Below are 23,265 nucleotides of genomic sequence, written 5' to 3'. Positions count from 1 at the left end.
CAACTCCAACATCTGAAACTCAATGAATTGTCATTGCTGAACTGGTCGTCCACTTCTGCTTGTTGAAAAACACTTCATAATCTCCTAAATTTAGCAAATTGTGTTCTGTGCTCTTGTGACATCATTATCGAGATGAAATGAAACAATAGTGTATTCATGGCCAATCAAGTTCAGGAAGTGGGTTTGGATTTTGGTCATTCCAGTATGAATCAGCTTTTCAAACCCAAAGCAAGCTTAGGAGCAAATCATTCCAAGTTTATATGCTGGAGTGTGAAAGTGCACAAAGGCATTGTTGTAAGTTTACTGGTTTGTCTCTGATCCATGTTGGGTTGGGAGTGGTCTGCTTTGCTCTCAGATGCAACATATTTCAAAAAGTATAATTTGTTTTGTTGGTTCTGCTGTTTTAGGAGTCAGGCAATGATAATGCTACTCTTATTTTTTAAAATAAATTTGTTTCAGCAACTCCATTGCAGAATGAAGAATTTAAAAATCTGTTCAATGGGACTGCAGTGATTCCAAGAAAACAGTGGACGCTATTGTTTGTGAGTGATGGCAAGGCCAAAGTTGAGCTACTCCAGGATGGGAAGAGTCCTTATAAAATGTTATGTTGGGTTACATTCTTCAGTTCATGATCACAAGCATTGGAAGAAAAACTGTTGCAGTTCACAGCTGGCTCTGAGGGAGATGGACCAGTGTCAAGGACTTTCCACACGTGAATAAAGGGTGACTTGAGGATGGGAAAGTGGCCTCTGTGGAGGTAATAGAGTGACGACGAGATAAAAGAAACTTTCTTGCAACAGTCGCCTTTGAGTTGGGGTGAGGATTTCTGGCATCATGTTGTTATTTGGGAAGCTTGACTTGTTTGATCCTGCCATCAAAGACTGGGTGCAATATGTGGAATAAATGTGTTATTTTCACTGGGCAAGTGATATTGAGGCAGATGAAAAGCAACAAGCAAACAAAGCTGTATCAGAACTCTATTCCAATGAGCCACCACACACTGCAGCATAGACAAACTTCGGAAAACAGAGGAGAACCACCTATACAACATATTCAAGAAGAACGGATACTCAAAAAATACAGTGCGCAGATTCCTCAAGAGCAAACCACGACAAGCAGACCAAACACAGCCAGAAACCCTAACCATCTTATCATACATCAAAGAAGTTTCAGAAATGACAGCCAGACTACTAAGACCCCTCGGAATCCCAGTAGCACACAAACCCACCAACACTCTCAAACAAAAACTAACAAACTTAAAAGACCCAGTATAACCCATGGACAAAACCAATGTCATCTACAAAATTCCATGCAAGGACTGCCACAAACACTACGTAGGACAAACAGGAAGAAAGTTAGCCACCAGGATACACGAACACCAGCTAGCCACAAAAAGACACGACCCCCTCTCCCACGTAGCTCTACACACGGATGAAGAAAACCACCATTTCAACTGGGACAACACATCTATCCTGGGACAGGCTAAGCAAAGACATGCTAGAGAATTCCTAGAAGCCTGGCACTCCCACCACAATGCCATAAACAAACACATAGATCTAGATACCATCTATCAACCCCTCAGAAAACAAACAGGAAATGACATCACCACAAACCCCAGGAACCCCATCCAGGAGAAAGATATAAGTAGAAAGCAGGAGACAACAGCTTCGCTTCCCTTGGAGGTCGCCACTGATGATGTTACCGAGCCAGGTAATGAAACGTCTGGATATCAAATCTACAGCTCAGTGAGGAAACCTACACCCGAAACCTCAATCTGAGCTACAAACCTTCACAAACCTTGCAACAAGTAATTATCCTGACAGTCTGTGGACCAGCAGCTCTTCTGATTATTAGCGGCCTAACTTCCTCTGAGGCAGCAGATACGAAAACATTTCATGAGTTGATGGATTTAGTTAAGAAATATTTCAACTCCAAGTCTCCTGTAATTTTGAGACACTATCGTTTTCACTCGGCAATTCAAGAATCAGGGGATTTTTGACGAGGTTAAGATGACTGGCAGGGGCATGTGACTTTTCTTTAACCCTTAATGAGATGCTGAGAGACCAGTTGGTATGTGGTATTAATGGTATAACCTTGCAACAATGCCTACTAGCTGAAACCATTTGGAGTATCGTCAGCCTGAGCAATTTTTCAGCTGACAACGAGATAATTTTGTAAGGTCTACCTAAGTCACCATTTATCAAGATGAAATGTGAATTACAAAGAAGACCAAAAAGGAGCACTTAGAGAACTTGAACATAGTCCTTTGATGTTTCTCCCAGGCAGCCACACGCCTAAGGAGGGAAAAGTTTCAGGGACCCCAGATGACCTACTTGGGCTACAGAGTTGACATTGGAAGATAAAGTGTGGGTCATCAAAGGTGTCCTGGCTCCCATGTCTGTACAGGAGCTTAGTTATTTCCTTGGGGTGGTGAATTATTATGGAAAATTCATACATGATCTGGCCTCCATCCTGGGACCTTTGTATAAACTCGTAAAAAAAGGTCAGCCTTGGAAGTGGTCATGCAGCTAAGCCATAGCCTTCAGGGAAGTGAAGAAACAGCTATCATTTTCAAAGGTTTTGGCACACTATGATCCCAGACAAGATTTGGTATGCACATACAATGCCTCCCCGTTTGGCATCGGGGTAGTTTTAGCTCATAGATGGCCTAATGAAGAGGAATGCCCAATAGCATATGCATTCAAGACTTTGACTAATGCAAATAGCAAATATGCCCAGATAGAGAAGAAAGGTTTGGCAGTCGTATCTTCAGGCAAGAAGTTTCATTATTACCTTTCCGGTTGGAAATTTGTAGTAATAACGGACCTCAAACCCCTGCTAGGTCTACTTAAAGAGGACACCCACATCTTCAGGCCAAATTCAGCAGTGGGCTCTAATACTAAGAGATAATAATTACAAGTTGGAACACTGTTAAAAGGCCGAGTAGCAAATGTGAATGCATTGAGCTGCTCCCACTGGCAGATACACTACTGGCTTGTACCACCACTGGAAGATTCTGTGCTGGTTTTGAATTTCCAGTCACAGCTGACAATATCAGACTTTGGACACAGAAGGATCCACTCCTGGCAAAACTGAAACAGCTGGTGGTGATGGGGGAAACTGAACAGCCGTCACAACCAGAACTGAAATCTTTCTGAACTCGGAGAGACTGGATCCTAGTAGAGGACAGCATATTAATGTGGGCAGCAACAGTGATTGTCCCAAGCAAAGGTCGCTGCCAGATACAGGCTGACCTCCACCAGGGTTATCCAGGGGTTTCCAAAATGAAGATGTTGATGAGAGGTTATGTCAGGGTGAGGATTTCTGGCATCATGTTGTTATTTGGGAAGCTTGACTTGTTTGATCCTGCCATCAAAGACTGGGTGCAATATGTGGAAAGAATGTGTTATTTTTACTGGGCAAGTGATATTGAGGCAGATGAAAAGCAACAAGCAAACAAAGCTGTATCAGAACTCTATTCCAATGAGCCACCACACACTGCAGCATAGACAAACTTCGGAAAACAGAAAAGACAACGTATTCAAGAAGAACGGATACTCAAAAGATATAGTGCGCAGATTCCTCAAGAACAAACCACGACAAGCAGACCAAACACAGCCAGAAACCCTAACCACCTTATCATACATCAAAGGAGTTTCAGAAATAACAGCCAGACTACTAAGACCCCTCGGAATCCTAGTAGCACACAAACCCACCAACACTCTCAAACAAAAACTAACAAACTTAAAAGACCCAGTACAACCCATTGTTGCATTGGTGGGGCAGTACCCAGAGTGTCAACAAGGACAGAAACTACCACCAGCAGCTCCCCCACATTTATAGAAATGGCTAGGTAAACGTTGGACTCGGTTGCACATAGACTATGCAGGTCCTTTCATGGGCTCAATGTTCTTAGTCATTGTGGATGCCCACTCAAAGTGGCTAGACCTGCATAGGGTTCATTTATCAAACACCAGGACAACAATAGAAAAACTGTGAGCATCTTTTGCAAGACACGGACTCCTGGAATTGTTGGTCACAGAAACTGGGCCATCGTTTACCACCTGGGAATTTGAGTATTCCTTAATGTTGAACAGGATTCAGCATATAAGGGCAGCTCCACGCCATCCATCATCCAACAGTCTGGCAGAAAGAGCAGTCCAAACTTTGAAGCCAGACTTTAAGAAGCAGCCCACAGCTTCACTTGATACCAAACCGTCTTGGATCCTATTTGATTATCAGACCACCCCTCGTGCAATCACAGGGATAGCTCCAGTAGAGTTGTTATGGGGGAGAAGACCCCACACCAGGTTAAATCTAATCTTCCTAGACCTAGGAGGGAGCATCAGGAATGCCAGTGTCAGATGCCAGACTCTGCTATGTGTGTGTGAGAGAGAGAGAGAGAGAGAGAGAGAGAGTCTATTACAGGGGATAAAGTTGATGTAGGAACCACGGAAATGGTCCTGCATGGCTAAGAGGGTGAACAATGTGAGGTCAGGACCAATGACGCATAAAGTTTGAGTAGGAGTCACAGTCCTCAACAAGCGCGTGGACTACAGGAAAGCCGCAAACTTGCAAACAGTGCGGGAGCAAAACATGGCCTGTTCCTTGGAACAGTTGGAAAGGCTTTCAGAACTCTAGGTTCTTTCTCTCCATCAAGCATTGCAGAGACCTCCAGAACAGAGAAGGACTCAGCAGACCTTGCTGCATTGACATCTTTGCCACCAGAAGGACAGAATGAACTTCTCCTGAGGCGAGCTCCTGTGCTTCACATGTTGCCTGTATCCATCACAGAATCAGAGGAACCTAATCTGGTGCTAACATGCCCCAGGAGACACTAAAGGAAAAGGACCGGCCTATGCCCTTAGACTCAGAGGGGGACGGATGTAATGGTTTTAATGAGGTCAGCCAGGTGAATCTTATAGAACATGAGTTCCCTGATTGGACCAGATTAACAGTCCAAACAGGGAGCCCTGGCTGACAGATAAAAAGAGGAGTATTAGACATCCTGCTCACTCTCAGAGTTGGCTCTGAGGGAGCTGGACCAGTATCTATATGTAAATATTTCTATACGTAAATAAAAGGTGACTTTGTGAAGGGGTACTGGCCTCCATGGAGATATTTCAGTGACCAGCAGGCCAGGATTGTGTACCTGACTTGTGTACCTGGCAGAGAGAGAAAAAGAGAGGGAGACAGAGAGAGAAAGGGAGAGAAAGATCATAAGGGCCTAAAGGCAACTTAGAGCTTAAAGTATTGTTCTACTGTGCTGTTACAACATGCAACTCATACAAAAGCAGCAAAACAAACCCAAGGTTGTTACACTTGAGTTTTGCAATGGGCTACACTGGCGAATCAGAGATGGGCTTTAAGTCATAGAGTCAGAGCACTAGAGACATATAGCACATAAACACAAACTCTTTGGACCAAGTTGGTCAGAAAACCTGGTTAGCATTGACAAGCCACTTTGCTTGCTTTTGGCCCATAGTCCTCTGAACCTTTCCTAATCATGTACCTGCCCAAATGTCTTTGAACTGTTGTAATTGTATTCACCCCCGTGACTTTCTCTGGCAGTTATTCCACATACACACTACTATCTTTCTGAAAATGGACCCCTCAGGTTAATTTTAAATCTTTCCCCTCTCACCTTAGACATATGCCCTCTGGTTATGGACTCCCCTAGCCTGGGGAAAAGACTTTAGCTGTTCATCTTACCTATTTGGAAGTGTGGAAATGTTCCCCTGGAAATTCTGATGTATCACGTCGCTAGTGAGAGCAAGTGAGATACTGAACACTTGTAATGTCGAGATGGAGCACAACATACTCAGGCAGGTCAAAGCCATTTGAAGCACTTTAAAACAGTCTGGTCTAATTTGGGTTCTTTTATACTTTATTTCCAGTTCCACTTGTTGTTCTCTGAAAGTTTATTTGGAATGAATCCTTTGTTTGTCCTTTCAAATTTAAATTTCCCTCTTGCAGTGTTCAGGACAACTTACTGGAAATGAACAACAGATGGAACTGAATAGAATGCCTATTTCCATTCAAAATTACCCTTTTCCTTTAGAGATGTGGGACGAGAAAGACATTTTATAGCCTGGATCAGAAACAGCTGTGACTGCATCAAAGTTACTTACTTCCACCTTTCTTTCAAGAGCAGAAGTTGCTCGTTGCTGATTGTGAATTACTTTGGAGGTTTCATTAAGGTTTTTGATTGTTAATTTGCATTGTATAATAGGGCCATCATTTGTTTCTGGCAGGAGTCTCAGTCTGCCCAACTGAAGGCCTGAAGTGGAAGAGAGGCAAGAATAGAACAGGAGGTTTGGCATATTATTTTGAATGAACTGCTGCCTCACTTCCTCCTGAGAATCCACTGGAGGATCCCAGCTGAAAGGATAGCAAATTATTCAGCACAGTGATCTGCTATCGCTGCTATGAATTGCTGTACCATTGAGCACCAGGACACTGACACCCGCCAGTGGAACCAATGTTAGCTGACCAGCGGGAAAAATGATTAACATTTGCTGAGACACAAAACAATAACAAAAAGCATTAGGATGTCAGCAAATTTGATTTGTAAGGTTAAACGAGTTCTATTACTGCCAGGTGATAATGTTATTCTAAGAAATAATGTTGGACTAGAGCCAGTTGATGGATAGATAAGTGTCAACTTAAAAATATGATTTAGCAGTATTTGTAATTATGAATAAAAAGAGAAATTTGTTGTGTTGCTCTTCGTTTCCTCTTTAGATCCGAGAGCAGACACAATAAACTGAAAGCCTGGATTGAAACCAAAGGGCAAGGTACTCAAGTGAGTTCCTGGGAGTCTCATTCTGAGGATGTCTACCAGTTAGAATTGCAGAGATACCCAACTGACTGGAATCAGGATTGTAAAATGGAGTTTGTTTTTAACCATCTCGCCAGCCCTTTCGCAGAATACTGCTTTCCTGCTTGAATGATTTGGAGGTGCTGATGTTGGACTGGGATGTACAAAGTTAAAAATCACACAACACCAGGTTATAGTCCAACAGGTTTATTTGGAAGCACTAACTTTCGGAGCACTGCTCCTTCATCAGGTGGTTGTGTCCACAGTGCTCTGAAAACTAGTGCTTCCAAATAAACCTGTTGGACTATAACCTGGTGTTGTGTGATTTTTAACTTCCTACTTGAAGACCAACAGAAGAATGTTGACCTCAGTAAGAAGTGTTTGCACAGAATAGGAAATCTGGTTTTAACATGAAAATTGATGACTATTTTACTTTTGGTTACAATTATGGTTTTGCTTTAGTACAAATTCCTTTAAAACTTATGTTAGGATGTTCTTCATTTCTAGAGTTTTCAGGGATAATAACCATTATTTTTATTTAATTAATGCTGAAGTTTTCCATATGAAACCTCCCAGGTTTCTACTTCATAAATTTAAGTAGCAGCTGCATAGGTAAACATAGTTTTGGATTTTGGCAATAATTATAGCATATCACAGTACTATACTGCCTGGGAATCAATGCTGCCTGCTCAATTATTCCTGTTGAACAGAGGATGTCAAATCAAATGGATTTTATTCTGGTATAACAGAAAGTATTGTTTCCAGTTTACTTCTGTTTTCCTGAAAGTATCTTAAACATACATCAGAGATCCAGTCGGATATTTCTTTGAGGCTGAAGATTTTGAGCTTAGCATTCTAATCCTCATAGCTTTGATTACAGACACTCGGCATTATCATTGCTGGTCTTCAATGCATTCCTTGTATGGCCTTGATGTTGCAGTGACATAAATTGCACTCCGTATTGAAGCGGTGATCTTCAGCATGCTCTCCAGGAATTTCGACACTCTGATTGACATATTAATGCAGTATTCTGTTTGTTTTACTTATTATTGTTTCAGCGTCGAAAAAGGTGGCACTGGAAAAGCACAACAGGTCAGGCAGCATCTGTTGAGCAGGAGGGTCAACGTTTTGGGCATACGCCCTTCATCAAGAATGAGGAGGGGGAAGTGGGATGAGAGGGGGTGGGCATGGGGGCAAGGTAGCTGGGAAGGCGATAGATGGATGCAGGTGGTGGGTAATTGTGATAGGTCGGGGGGGGGGGAAGTGGAGTGGATAGGTAGGAAGGATAATGGACAGATAGGACAGGTCAAGAGAGTGGTGCTGAGTTGGAGGCAAGATTTGGAAACTAGTGAAGTTGGTAGTGATGCCGTGTGGTTGAAGGGGCCCAAGGCAAAATATGAGGCATTCTTCCCCCAGTTGGCAGATGGCAGTGGAGGCAGCCCAGGATTTGTTTGTCATTGGTGGAGTGGGAAGGGGAGTTGAAGTGATTGACCACTGGGCGGTGGGGTTGTTTGGTGCGTTCTATGAGTTGGCCTTCTTTCTCAGATGCTATAGATGAGGTGGTAGATGTGCAGGAAAATCTCTCCCAGTTGTGAAATGATCCTTTGGGGCCTTGGGCAGTGAGGGGGAAGTGCGGGCACTGGTTTTACACCTCATCCAGTGACAAGGGAAGCTGCATTGGTGGGGGCTGTGGACCTAACAAGGGATTCGCGGAGGGAGTGCTCTCTGCGGAGTGCAGATAGGGGTGGGGAGAGAAATATATCATTGATGGTTGAGTGTGATGGAAGGTGGCGGACATAGTGGAGGATAATGTGCTGTGTTCGGAGATTCGTGGGATGGATGGTGAGGACTGGGTGGGGGAGTGTCTATCCTTGATGTAGTGAAGCGATGGGGTTCAAGGGCGGAGGTCCGGGAAGTGGAGGAGATGAGCTGGGAGGGCATTGTTGATCACACGGGGGGTGAAATTGCGGTCTCTGAAATACAAGGCCATCTTGGATGTCCTGGAGTAGACTTGCTCCTCCTGGGAGCAGATACAGTGGAGAAGGAGGAATTGGAGTAAGAGATTGCGTTCTTACAGGAGGGAGGGTGGGTAGTGGTGTAGTCCAGGTAGCTGTGGGAGTCGGTGGGTTCGAAGTAGATGTCTGTGTTGAGTTAGTTGCCGGACTTGGAGGTGAAGAGGTCCAAGAAGGGGAGGGAGGTGTCCAAGCTGGTCCGTGAGAACTTAAGGTAGGGGTGGAAGGTGTTTGTGAAGTTGATGAACTGTTCAAACTCCTCATTGGAGTGCTTGAGGTTTTCATAAGAGCTGCCACCTATATGCCATTCTATTCAGGCTAGAAGTCAGACACTGAGACATTGGTTAAATATCATTTACAAAATTTGTTGACAAGCTAAAGCCAGCTAAGAATGTGTGCAGTAATTGGCTAATGAAGAAAACAAGTATAATTGGTACAGGGGCTTAGATCACAATGGGAAGGAAGGGTTTAAGCAGAGTGCTTTATTTTTTGCTGCTGTTCCAGATATAAATAAATGTACTGGAACCACAATCACAATGTAATGCGACATTTTCAGATGGAACTAAGGCATTGGGATAATGAACTCAAGAGGAGTAAACGAAAATCTTGTGAAGAGCATGCAACAGACTTGCACTACTATTAATCAGTGGCAAATGAAATTCAGTTCAGACAGCTCGACACTGACTGTAAATTTGAAATAAAAAAACACACATGAACACCACAGGTGAAGCAAAACGGCCAAAAGCAAAGCTCAGAAACTAGAGGACTCATTCCTCTCACTACAACTATGGAACTCAAGATGATAAATTGTAGGAAACTAGGGGCGATTTTTTACATATTAGGAATAGCACTGAAGACCAAACTGTAAAGTGGATTACATAACTCAACTATAAGTATTAAAGCAACAAGGGCTTTTAACACTGAAATAAGATCATAGTGGTCCAATGTGTCCAGTTCTGAAATCCGGTGCTCTACAATTCATACTCAGTTGTTTTGGTTACTAAAACAAATTCATCTGACTCCCTCTCAAAACTGCTGAAACAATTCACCTCCTCTTCCATCCTGTCTCACGTATTCACCATGCACTACATGAAACAGTTAAATCTATGTAATCTTTTCATCCCTGTTTATATAGTTTCTGAACATTTAAGAAATGCTTTCATCTCATTCACTTATTATCCACCTTGAAAACTTCTAAGCGCCTTGTACTACCTTTGTTGCACCATAATATTCCCAGCATTGTAACTCCCAGGTAGCTGAATTCCTAGTATTAATTCATTTCCTTTCTCTATGCCCTCTCTGTGACCATGTCAATCATTGCAATGTGGTGAACAAGACTCATTACCAACCCTGACTCTTGTGTTTAACTGTACCATGTAACATCTTGCTTGACTTCACTGTGATCTTTCAAGAAGCTGTCCACTTGTACTTATATCCCTCTCCTGTGTTATGTACCATGAATCTATCATATTGGTAGTATATTCTGCTTGTCTATTTCCCTTGCATTTGTTCATATTAAATAAAATTTGTTGCTTATTAGCTCGGTTTATCCACTATAGATACCACTATATTGTGTGGGTAATCCTTCCATTATTGTATCAGTAATACATTTGTGGAACTTTGCAACTGTGCTTTAGCGACTTCGTCTTCTTCCATTGGAAGGCTTCTTTCCTTTGACTCAATTCCAAGTTGCTGAACCAATTTCTAACCCATTGCATTGGTTCCTCACTGTCTCTATTTCTTCTGTTATTATTCAACTCCAAAAACACTATGAAAAGCTTAGCTATGTTTGAAGTATATTGATTTTTTTAATGGTAATTGAACATCACTGCTAAACAACCAATCTCAGAATGAAAAAAGTAATTCTATTTTGTGGAGTTTTGTCAAATGCTTCCATCCTTATTAGTCAGTTTCTTTAAAAAAAATTATATTCCCCCCCCAATTTATCTTCTTCCTTAGCCTCTTGTGCATGCCCGACCTTTATTTTGATGTCTGTGAGAAATTCTTAAGTGTGATTGGCAGCTTAGACAGCTTGACGACGTCACTGCAGCTTGAAACTGAGAATTTCCAACTAACTGTATCCATAATCAAGTGAACACTGAGGAAATTAATATTCATACTATAGGCATTGCTACATTTTTTGGGAGTGTTTTCTTCAGGGTCAGTGCTGAGAACTGTTACTTTTTCACTTGTCTAAGAAATCCACGCCAATGTTTACTGAGATCTCCTTTTCCACAAGTCCATTATATTCCCAAGTTTCAGTATGTTCAACAGGACTAAAGTCCCTAACAGTTTTGTGTTGCACCAGGTGTTACCTTAAGCGTTATGCCTTCCAGCAGTGTGAGACATAATAGTGGCTAGGATTTAGGCTCAGCCTATTTGTTGGTGCCAGTTGGTGCCACATGAAACGATGCAAACTTTTCAGTGGAACATATAAACAAGTATCGAGAATAATCAAAAGGAATTAATGGAATACTTGCCATAACATAATAGAATAAAATGTTAGAGAAGTTAAGCTACAGCTATACAAAGCCCTGGTTTGACTATATGTGGAATACTATGAGTAGTTCTGACATTATGTCCAATGAAGAATATGTTGGTCTTAGAAGGACTGGAGTAGAATATTTCCTGGATAATAACGGTTAAAATATGAGAAGAGACTACACAAACTGTGGTTGGATTCTCTGGAACTTAAAAGATTTTTTGATAAAAACTTTTGATATGTTAAGGGGAACAGATAGAACAGATATGGGTAAGTTATTTCTACTGGGGAGCGCAGGATGAGAGGTTATAATCAGCTCCTTTGAGGATGAAATTAGCAAGTACTGTTGGATCCAAACCATGATGAAAGTTTAGAATTCTCCTGTGCAGTAATCAGTTGGTGGTAAACCAATTGTTAGTTCATAATCTAGGATTGATACCGTTTTATTTGTAAAAAGGATATGGGAGAAATTTGGTTTGGAGTTAATTTATAATCTCATTGAATGGCAAAAAGGCTTGTGGTGTTAAATAGCCAGCTATGGTTCCTATATTCCAAAGGACGGCTAGGATGGAAGTGAGTTAGGATTTTGCTAGAGATCAGGGTACCATGGGTGGAAGGGTATGTGTGTGGTTGAACAGATAAATGACAGACAAATAACATTATTCATACCCCCTTAACTGGGGGAAATAATATACACACTCATTACTGGGCATAATCAATACCCCTTTTGTCTTTGAATTCTTCTTACCAAAGTGCATGACCTCACACTTTACTGCATTTAACTATCTGCCTTCTTTAAAAATTTACCCATTTATACTCTTGCAGATTCCTTAAGTCCTCATCACAACATGCGTCCCACATATTTTTGGATAATCCACAAATACGAATGCATTCAACTCAGACCCCTCCATGTAATTAACATAGATACTAAACAATTGAGGCCCTAAAATGCATCCTCATGGCATTCCACCTAGTTATATATTTCAATCTGAACGAGACCTATTAATCCTGGCTTGCTATTTTCTGTATGTTAACCAAACCGTAATCCTTTCTAGTACATTATCCCGAATAGCATGAGCTCCCCTCTTGTGCAGTAGTCTTTTGTATGGCACCTTCTGAAATCTGAACACACTATCTACCAGTTCCTCTTTATCAACTCTATTTGTTGTATCCCCAAAGAACTCTGACAAATTTGGCAAACAAGATCCTCCTTTCACAAAAACCATTCTGATTGTTTGCTTGTTAAATGTCCCTAAATGTCTTGCTAGTTCTTCCTTAATAATAGATTCTGGCATTTTCTGAATGACAGATATTGGACTAAGTAGCCTATAGTTTCTTGGATTGTCTCCCATCCTTGTTGAACAGAGGTATCATATTTATGGTTTTGAAATCTGCTGTAACCCTCCCAAAATCCAATATGATCTCAATTATTTCAATCAGTGTCTCCACTATCTCTGCAGTTACTTCCTTTAAAGCTTTTGGATATAGGCCATCAGGTCCTGGCCACTTGTCCATCACTGGGTACTGCAAGTAAATACAGACAGGATTATAATTGCTTTCTTCTACATACACTCATAGAGTCATAGAAACAGACCCTTAAGTCCAACCCATCCATGCTGACCAGATATCCCAACCCAATCTAGTCCCACCTGCCAGCACCTGGCCCACACCCCTCCAAACTCTTTCTATTCACATACCCGTCCAGATTCCTTTTAAATGTTGCAATTGTACTAGCCTCCACCACTTCCTCTGACAGCTCATTCTATACACGTACCACCCTCTGAATGAAAAAGTTGCCCCTTCGGTCTCTTTTATATCTTTCGCCTCTCACCCTAAACCTATGCCCTCTAGTTCTGAACTCCCCCACCCCAGGGAAAAGACTTTGTCTATTTACTCTCTTCATGCCCCCCCATGATTTTGTAAACCTCTATAAGGTCACCCCTCAGTCTCTGACGCTCCAGGGAAAACAGCCCCAGCCTGTTCAACTTCTCCCTATAGCTCAGTTCCAACATAATTGGTCGTGCTGTACAATTATTGCTGGAATATTCGGTCATGTTGTGTACAGTCTGTATGTATGTAACTTTGGAAAGAGGAAGTGTAAATTGAACGATGGCGAATGGGCAGCCTGTTCTGCAACTTGAGAATAATGTTAGGAGCGATGTGAACGAAAAGCAGAAAGATCTGAAGTAGGACATGCAGCATCTGCGGAGAGAGAAGCAGAGTCTTTGCTCCGATTCCAGGACCTGGGAACAGCAGAGCTGTGGAACAGGCTGCCGGTACAACTTCTACACAAAACAGCAACCCAACATCTTCCCCCATTTCTGGTGTAAACTCAATCTGATTTTAGGAGGAAAAACCAAACTCAATATCCAGCAGCAGCCGAAACAGAGATGCTGCACCCATTCGTTAGAGCTAGCATGGAACTGTCGTATCATCGGAATGTATCCCGTTTTCTCTCGGGCTCTCAAACGGATCTCTGGTCATTTCCTGGTCCTGTCGCGTTTTGGAAACGCAGGCTGGTGTTCGACTTAGAAGTTTTCTAATTCAGAGCTGGCGTGAATAGATCTGGGCTGCCAGGAAGGGGGTGAGCAATTCCTTAACCCTCCTGGGAACTGTCCTGACTTCAGGAAACTAAAGAGAGGTCACGTTAATGGGCGTTTGTAAAACTTAGACACAGGCAAAATAATTGAACTGTGTGTGTGTGTGTGTGTTATTTTCTCTCTCTCTTCCTAACACACACGCACACACACCCGCGAATGACACACAGCCTCTTTTTAAGTTTTTAAAACCCCAAGCAAGAAATAAGGTAACGAATCAGAATTCCACACCCACTCCCCCACCCCCCACCCCCCTTCTTTGGGCTCCTCCTGTTGGAACTCCCACATCCTACAAACCCCTCTCTTCTTCATCTCCACTGACTGACTGCTGCCGCGGCTGCTCCAAGTTTCCCGTCCAGGACTCCAGCTCGCCGAGGGAAAGGGAGGGGGGGCTAGGGGGAGCAACTACAGTGGACAACTTTTCCCAACTCCGGGAGTGTGTGAAATAATAATTTACTGCGGGACAATGAAGGAGCGACCTCGGAGCAGGATTACAGACAACCCTGGGGAATAATTCAAACAACCAAGAAGCAAAACAGGATTATTTTTTTCTTTAAGAAAGAGGATTTAAATACTTTTTTCTTTAAAAGGGCATTCTTTTTTTCAAGAATGGAACGGGACCAGTGGAGGAAGGAGCTGAGCTTCTGAAAAACATTCCCTCGGGTTGTTTCTGTGAGCTTGGGATTGCTGAAGGAATGTTTGGCTGTAGGAGTTACAGGGGGTGACCCACTCACCCTCTCTCTCCCAAGGGGACGTGCCAGAACATGTGAGCCTGGGGTAGGAGGGAGGGGGGGTCAGAGAGCGGAGCAGCCCCGGAGGGGATGCTGAACCGGGCTCCCCACACGATGGATCCGAGTGTAGGCGGCTGCTTCTGGCTCGCTGTACTGACCGTGGCGGCTCTGAGCCGGGCTCAGGAGCTCAATCCTAGCGGCAGGAATGTGTGCAGGGCGAAGGGGTAAGACGTCGGGAACTGGGCAAGGGATCTTTGTTTGGAGGAGGTTGGGGAGGTGGGGGTGGGAATTCTGATACCCTCCGAATTGCCCTCCAGGCGGATGCAAGGGGGAAGGGGGATTGTGCCCATTGAACTGTCAGGTCTCTTACCCCTTGGGATGGGGGGTGGGGGGGTTGCAATATCAGGCACATCCTCCAAACGCACCGAGAATTACGTTCGCCTGCCTCAAACTTTTCTCAATTCGCCCCCTGTCCCAAAATCACCCGAAATCTGATCCCCTCCCCAACAACCCCTCTGAACTCGCACCTGGACCTGATGGCTCTCTGTCGGGCTCTTCCGAATAATTCGTCCGCTTCTGTTTGAATTTCCTCCAAATTCCAGGCGAGGCGTCAGACATCAGGGGTCAGACTGGGGAGTGGGATCTGGAGCCGGGAGAGAGAGAGCTCCCCTCAATCTCCAAAAATGCTATCCCGGTCAGAAAAGGTAATGTTATTTCAATGTCGGGAAAGTGCAGTGTGAACCGGGACATCTGAATGTTCACGCAGATTTTCATTGCTTCATAAGGAAATGAGTTGGCATTGTAATTGGGGGAGGGGGCGCAATCAGTTCTCTTACCCGAGTTTGTATAGTTGACAAGACTTTTTTTCCCTCTCCTCCATAAGTTCCCCTGAAGTTGTGTGTTGTCCTGGGTGGAAGCAGCAGGAGACTGACTGTCCAATAGGTCAGTAACAATTCACTCATTCTTTCTTTGATTGCTTGTCATTTTGTATGACCTGTACCAGCCTCACCTCGCCCTGTGCATCTCTCTCTCTCTTTCCAGCTGTCTGTCAGGGAAATTTCACCTGCAAAGTGAATGAGATTTGCGTCAGACCTAATGAGTGCCGTTGTAGACACGGATATTTCGGAGCCAACTGCGAGACCAGTGAGTAAAATCTTACTGATGGGCGTGGGCAAGGAATGCCAGCGCTACACAGCGAGTTACCCATGTCCTGCTCAGTGAGACAGAGAGTAGGAGCAGCTCATGGAAATGCTAGTTGACCCAGTGCCTCCTAAGAGTTGTCACCTAGGAAAAGAAAGCCAGAATAAGAAACCATTCCACAGAGCTACACACTGAGTCATCCTTCCCCTGTTAACTAAACTATAATTTGGACAGTTATATCTGAACAGATCCTTAACCTTGTGGATAAATATGCCTGAATCAACTGGAATCTTGCAGAGTGACATAGAGACCCTAAACCCATTGAGTCAACTGTAATATTGTACCATGATATAGAGACCCTAAACCCATTGAGTCAACTGTAATATTATACAGTTACATAGAGACCCTAAAACTCTTGAATCAACAATAGCTTTGTACTGTTACAGCAATGAGTGATTCATGCCTTTCTGAATGAACAAGTAACCTGTAAGGTTGTGTGTCAGAGGTTCTTAATGGGAGTTTATTGCTTCTTTTGATTGACATGATGTAGGTACAACCCAATTATCTATATATTTTTTAAAATCACATTTAGGTAATGGCCAAAGCGGCTGTTTTAATGTAAGCATTCCAATTTGTGGGTTATACTCTGAAATATTAATGAAATATGGAATATTAAAGCCATTTACTGTAAATTGAACCCCATTTTGTATTTAAATTTACTATACTCAGAATTTGAGGTGAATAATAAGCTTCCAGTTATCTAGGATATTGATCTCCGACCTATCCAGGGAGGTATATTTGCCCTGCTTGTGGTGAGGGAGTATGCCTGCACGCCATGTAGCAACATGACTGAAGCTGCCAGTTTACCGTGTGTTAAATCGAGAACCTGGAATTTCCCAGACAGGTGTGGTTCAGCTTCATTATATTCATCATGGCGCTGAGTTGCATTATCAGATACAATACAGCAAACCATTACAAAAGCTCAAACTATCAGCCTGCTAATTTGACAGCAGTGTGACTTCAGGTTCTATCTTGCTTTCACATTAAAAAGAAGCCCTCCATTTGTATTGATCTTGCAGTTTTCATTGTACCCAGCATGTTTTGCATCAACATCATCTCATCCAAAACCTCCCAATTATCCAGCTTCTCTCAACTGTGTGCATTAAGCTTGCTACCAATGCTAATTTGATTCTAAAATGTTAAATTCACATGAAAAATGAACTTGAGTGCACTCCATTCACCTTGTGCGATTACATCTTTTACATTGGAGTTATTGTGCTCAGATCTCCATTAATGTCTTATGGAAGGAACAGCAATTTTGATTGCAGGGAAGTCTGTACATTTATACACCTGTAATTTGTACAGTTACACAGAGTTAACCTTGTCCCACTGAACAGTCATTTTGCATAGTTACACAGTGGTTGATCCTTGCCTGCTGAATAAATGAAGACTGCTGCAAGCAATTTACTGTTATTTTCACAAAGCAGACAGCAGTAAAACAAGAAGTGCAGTGGGCGTGGAGGATGCTGCCAATAATTTTTAGGCATATTTTTAGTTATTATGGGACTGGCTAGATAATTTGTAAATGATATTTAATCATAATAAAAATGAAATATTGCCCACAGGAAGGGAAGAAAAGTGATTGTCCAAACACCAGCTTTGGTTAGGGAAAGGCAGAATATTATTACAATTGAGCAGAAGTGTAAAATGATCTGGAAGTCTCAATAGATTCAAAGCTTCCTATATGCAGAACTGCAACTATGAAATAAAATAGAGTGCGAGGATGTATTGTCAGAATAGCAGAGTCCGACCGAAGAGTAGTTTCTCAGATTGTATTGATAGGTGGAATGCTGCTGTATAATCTGTGTTAAGGCTGTTGTTACTGTTATATCCAGAGAGAACCTGGACATGGGAATGGAGAGTAGAAGAAGAAGTCGAAGCAAGTGCAGGATATACAGCCTTTCGAAGCTATTATCATTAATTAGGATCAAAACTGAAATTCCACAACAAGACTTTATCCAGCCTTATCTTTATATACCTCAATTCTCATAATCTCAGAGTTAAAGAGTGGATATCCACAGGTCTCTGGGTTAGAGAATTCCAAAGATTTACAAATAAACGAGTGAAGAATTTTCCCTTTATCTCAGTTGTAAATAGTCCCCCCCATTTCCCTGAGGCTGTGATCCCAAGTTCCCAATTGTCCAGCCAGGGGAAGCAGCCTTTGGATTCTTGTCAAATGAAGCATTCGGAGCATTTTATTCATTTGGGGAGAACATCTCTCACTGTTCTAATCTCAAAAAATTATATAGAGCCATTATTTTCTCCCAGGACAACTCTCTCATCAGATAAATTATTTTAATTAACTTTGATTGCACTCACTTTGCAGTGTGTATATATATATATTAGGTGACAAGACCAAAACAACATTTCCCTACGTTAAACTCCTCCTGCCCCTATCTTGCACTTCCAATTAATGGGTCTAAATCTTTTTAGATTATATTTGTGTCCTCTTCATTGTTTACTTTGCCATATAGCCATGCAATGATATCATCAATACAATGTTTATTATATAATGAAAATTATACACAATATTCCGACCAGTCCATTATTAAACATCAGAACATGTGAGCATAAATATAACCCTCAGTTTAGGAGCAAACTCAGGAAGCACTTTTTTTCTAAAAAAAGTCATAAAAATTTGAACCTACTACTCCAAAATGCAATGTATGTTAAGCATTCAAGACCAAGCTCAATAGATTATTAAGGGGTAATAACATCTTACCACCACCTTCTCAAGGGCAACTAGAGATAAGTGATAAATGCCAGGGATGCCAATGCCCCATGTGAATCTTTTTAAAAAATCACATGATATGGAACCAGAACAAGCAAATTGCTTGAGGTGCAGATCATCCATGATCAAACTGAATAGTAGTATAGACTCAAGGATCTGAATGGTCTAATTGTGTCCCTAATGCTCCTTTGCCTGGCATATTTCAAGATGATATATATTGTGTAGATTAAGCAGAGGGGAGCCATACAATTCAATCTCAGTATGAAGGGGTATGCTCTTGGGTAACAACGAAGAGCTGGGTTAGTGAAATCTAGAGATCTTTCATTTCATGTATTGACTGGTACAGGAAAGGTTAACTGATTGTTATCTAAAGATGAATTAGACTAGTAGGAGTAGAGAACGTATATTTAAATAAACAAATAGTTAACATAAATCTCAACGCACAGGTATTTCTTTACTGTTGAGTAATAAACATTTGGCATAACCTAATATTCAATCAAGAATTTATACTTATATTGTACCTTAAATGTACTGAAACATCTCAAGGCACTTCAGAGGAAGATTATCAAGTAAAAGTTGACACTAAAACAATTTTCAGGAGATTTTAGGATAGGAGTCTAAATCCTTGGTCAAAATGGAACTCATAAAGAGCATCTGAAAAGGAGAAGAGAGGTCGAAGAGGCAAAGAAAGAATTCCAGATTTATAGGGTCTAGGTTTCTGGCAGCATAGCCAAAGACACTGGAGCAATTAAAATAAGGGATGTAAACCAGAGGAGTGCAGACATCTGAGAGAATTTTAGAGCTGGAGGAGGTTACAAAAATAGGAAGGATTGACAAGGATAAGGAAAAACAAAGATATGAATTTTAAAATTAACGATGTGAAAAATGTTTCAGTGTACATTTGGATGTTATACTGAGAGAGTTAGTGTACTACAGTACGAGCTTCAATTCATGAGTTGGCCTTTTCGTGCCCTCAATTTTTCCTTTTGTTTGTGCAGTGGGTGTCAAACTGCAGCTGCTTGTAAAACAACATGCAGAAAAACACAGAGCACAGCTGAGAAGTCATTCCTTAAGAGTTGCCTCAAGCTGTGGTCTTTTATCTTTTCAGAGTGTCCGGAACGGTTCTGGGGCCCGGACTGCAAAGAGATGTGCCTGTGCCACCCGAATGGGCGCTGTGCTGATGCGACTGGCAAGTGCACCTGTAACCCGAACCGCTGGGGGCCGACCTGCAATAAACTTTGCCTGTGCCACTACGGGAAATGTGACCAGGAGACTGGGAAGTGCAAATGCGAGCCACGCCGATGGGGTCCCACCTGCTCAAACCTTTGCTACTGCAGTGCCAACTCAAAGTGTGACCCCAAGACGGGCAAATGCATCTGCCAGCCGGGCTGGTGGGGACGCAGCTGCCACAACCAGTGCTCCTGTAACAACTCGCCGTGTGACCAGCTGATGGGCAGATGCCTGTGTAAGGAGAAGTTCTGGGGACCGAGATGTGAGCCCTGCCTATGTGTGCACGGGAAATGTAACCCTACTGATGGATCATGCTCATGTTATCCTGGATATAGAGGAAGGTACTGCAGGGAGACCTGTCCCGCTGGATATTTTGGCATCGGATGTAAAAGGAGGTATGCTTTACAGAATTATCCCTGGATTCTAATGCTTTGGTCAGTTCAGGGCCTCAAGCTAATTGGAATGGTTCAGAGTCTCACACAAGGGAATTGACATAAGAAGTTTTTAATGGCTTTCTACAGGGAGCAGAGACTCTTCATATAGGCTCACAGCTCAGTTACTGATGCAGAGGGAAGTTAGGCACAGGTTAAAATCAACGAGGTAAAATGCTGCCTGAACTGCTGTGCTCTTCCAGCACCACTAATCCAAAGTTAGGCACAGGTTGCCCAGAGACAAAGCATAAAGTGACCAAATGTGGGCTTGGACAATGTTGCAATTAACCAGCAGGGACAACAATAACTTGTAATTATGTAGTGCCTTTAATATGATAACGTGACATATATCCTGATAGGCAGGTGTCTTCATTGTGCCGTTCTGTCTTCAAGAAGCCAGACTTGAGGAGCAGGATTATCTGAGATGGTTATGCAAATGGATGAAATTACAAATGAAGTAAGAGATAATGGCATGCTATTTGAAAACAAGGATGATTTTTTTTAAAAATCCTCATGTTGCCAAACAGGGAACCGATATAATGGTAGCCGTCAAAGCGGTGGTAGGTAAACAGAACTTGGTGTGAATGATCACATCCAACCAGAGGTTTGGATGGTTTTAAGCTTACGAAGGTTAGGAAGTAGGAAATCATCCAGGAGCTTATTACAATTATCAAGTTTGGAAGTAATGAGAGCTTGAAAAAGGTTTCAGCACCAGATGAGTGGAGACAAGGGTGAAGTAGGGTGATGTTACAGGTGCTAGTGATGGCATAAATATGAATCTAAACACTTATCTCAGGATCGAATGTGATATTAAGATTGTGAATAGAGTGTCTTGGTCTCAGAGAGAGTGAGGGAATCAATCACTTTCAAAGAGGTTTGAAGTGGAAGCTAAAAACCCAAAGTCTTCAGTCCTCCTAGTCTTTAATTGAAGGAAACTTCTGTTCATCCAGTACAAGATAAAGAATAAGCAGCTTGAGAACTTACCAACAGTGGAAGAGCTGGAGATGTGGCACTGTGATAGAGCTGAGTGTCATCATTGTATGCTTGAAATCTAATGGTGTGCTTTTAGCTGATATCTTTGAGGAGTAGCATGCAGATGAGAAATAGGAGGCAGCCCAGGACACAGCCTTGGGGACATCAGGGTAACAGTGTGGGAGCAGGAAGAGAAACAATTTTAAGTGATTCTCTAGGATTCAATGGATAAGAATAGAATCAAGAGCAGTCCCCTTCAACTTGTCAGCAGTGGAGAGGCATTAAAGAAGTATGCTGTAGTCAAATGAATCAAAGGCTGCAGACAGGTCGAGAAGGACTACCTCTAGGTCTGGCAATAAGTCTGGTTAATTAGTCAGTCATCAATGCTACTTAACGGTAATGGTCCAGGTCATAAATTAACAAGTCTGGCACAGAAGATTAAGTCAGTTCTAACCTCCTTTCATCAGGCGCATTGTCTTGGAGCTGACACAAACCAAATGGGCCCATTTCCCCATCCTTCTCTTCTCCTCTAACCACTAGGTGGCTACAAATGTGGTTTTACATTTCACTGAATAAATTGCAAATACCAGGAACTCTTGAGAAGCTTGTTGAGTAGCACCACTCATTACCAAATGAGCACACAGGAGTACAGATGGACATCACTAGATCAGTCCACATCTCTGTTGTCACAGACAGACTATGTGAGTATTAACTTCAGGTGATGTCGATTTAAGCATCATCTAATTGGTTACCCATTCACTGCCACATCCAAATTTCCTTTCCATTGAAATCAAAGGTAGGGAAAGTCCAGTGAGCCTAAACTGCACCAACGTCCCAATTTAAAATGATGTTAATTGATAAATAGACTCAAGCACACAGATAGTAGTCAAACCAACTGGCATTCCCTCTCTTTCCAACCAAACACCATCCCTGAGGAGATCAAAGTTTTCATAACTGACATGAATTGACTCCAATTGGATTGACTAATGTGAAAACAGCAAGTGTGTACATTGAAGTGGCAGTTCATGAGCAATGTCCATTGAAATAAAAATTGGCAGAGCACCCCATTTTAAAATAGTATTGTAATGGCTTTCTGGTATAACATGTAGTGACTGTAGTGTGCGGCTGAGAAATGAACTATCGTCTTGAATGGATATTATTGTCTTCACTGTTAAGAATTTAAGAATCCATTCAGAAACTTTTGGCTGAAGTATTTCTGCTAAAACCATCAAATGCAAGCAGATCTTTATTTTGTTATGCAGTTTGCTGGAAAGTTTGCCTGTGAGATACATCATGGTAATTTTAGCTAGCTTCTTGAGGGCAAGTTTCTCTTCATCCCTTTCGGAAATAAGGTATAGAGATACTGTCAATTTCTGCAACCCATACAGGTCATCATCAAGTACAGCTTTTATTGTCTCATACTATCAGAATCCTATGTCAAGAAGTTGCTGATGAAATGTTACCTGCTGATTAATGGTGTATGCTTGGGCTACACTCCCTAGTACTGCTGGATATGGAGTGAAATGATCTATATCCTGAAAGGAATGGCTGCCAGCTATTTTGCTGAGTTTTTGTCACTTGTTCTGTTATTTTTGTCAATGAGGCAGAGAATTATCACCCCACCACTCCACATAAAAATATGTCTATGATCATTCTCAAAAAGCTGATGTAAAAAACATGTGATTGTGTAACGGCACTCAGAAAATCACAAGAAAACAGATGAGGAATAACAGGTGTAGCTACCGGGATTACACCTCCTCCCATCCTCCTGCAAAAATGTCATCCCGCATTCCCAATTCCTCTGCCTCTGCCATATCTGCTCGCAGGAGGACCAGTTCCACCACAGAACACACCAGATGGCCTCCTTCTTTAAAGACCATAATTTCCCCTCCCATGTGGTTGAAGATGCCCTCCAACGCATCTCATCCACGCCCCATACCTCCGCCCTCAAACACCACCCCTCCAACCATAACAAGGACAGAACCCCCATCTCCCTCCCCACCCCCCACCCGTCCTTACGTTCCACCCCACCAATCTCTGCATAAACCACATCATCCGC

At 42.3% G+C, this 23,265-nt stretch overlaps 1 protein-coding gene across 1 annotated transcript in view; it reads left to right on the top strand.

Moving 5' to 3' along the window:
- Positions 1 to 14,202: 14,202 nt before the first annotated feature.
- The window catches only part of scarf2 (scavenger receptor class F, member 2), a 79,001-nt gene continuing 69,938 nt past the window's right edge, over positions 14,203 to 23,265 (top strand). Inside the window, exons 1-4 of the mRNA XM_072588051.1 lie at positions 14,203 to 14,866; positions 15,526 to 15,584; positions 15,684 to 15,785; positions 19,682 to 20,198. Of these exons, the coding sequence (XP_072444152.1) occupies positions 14,733 to 14,866; positions 15,526 to 15,584; positions 15,684 to 15,785; positions 19,682 to 20,198 (812 nt within the window). The 5' untranslated portion in view covers positions 14,203 to 14,732. The remainder of the gene's footprint in view (positions 14,867 to 15,525; positions 15,585 to 15,683; positions 15,786 to 19,681; positions 20,199 to 23,265) is intronic.

Source organism: Chiloscyllium punctatum, chromosome 17 (assembly GCF_047496795.1).
Source record: "Chiloscyllium punctatum isolate Juve2018m chromosome 17, sChiPun1.3, whole genome shotgun sequence".
NCBI classification, from domain to species: domain Eukaryota; kingdom Metazoa; phylum Chordata; class Chondrichthyes; order Orectolobiformes; family Hemiscylliidae; genus Chiloscyllium; species Chiloscyllium punctatum.
Note: the sequence above shows the minus strand (reverse complement) of the source record. Positions and strands in the feature narration are given on the sequence as shown.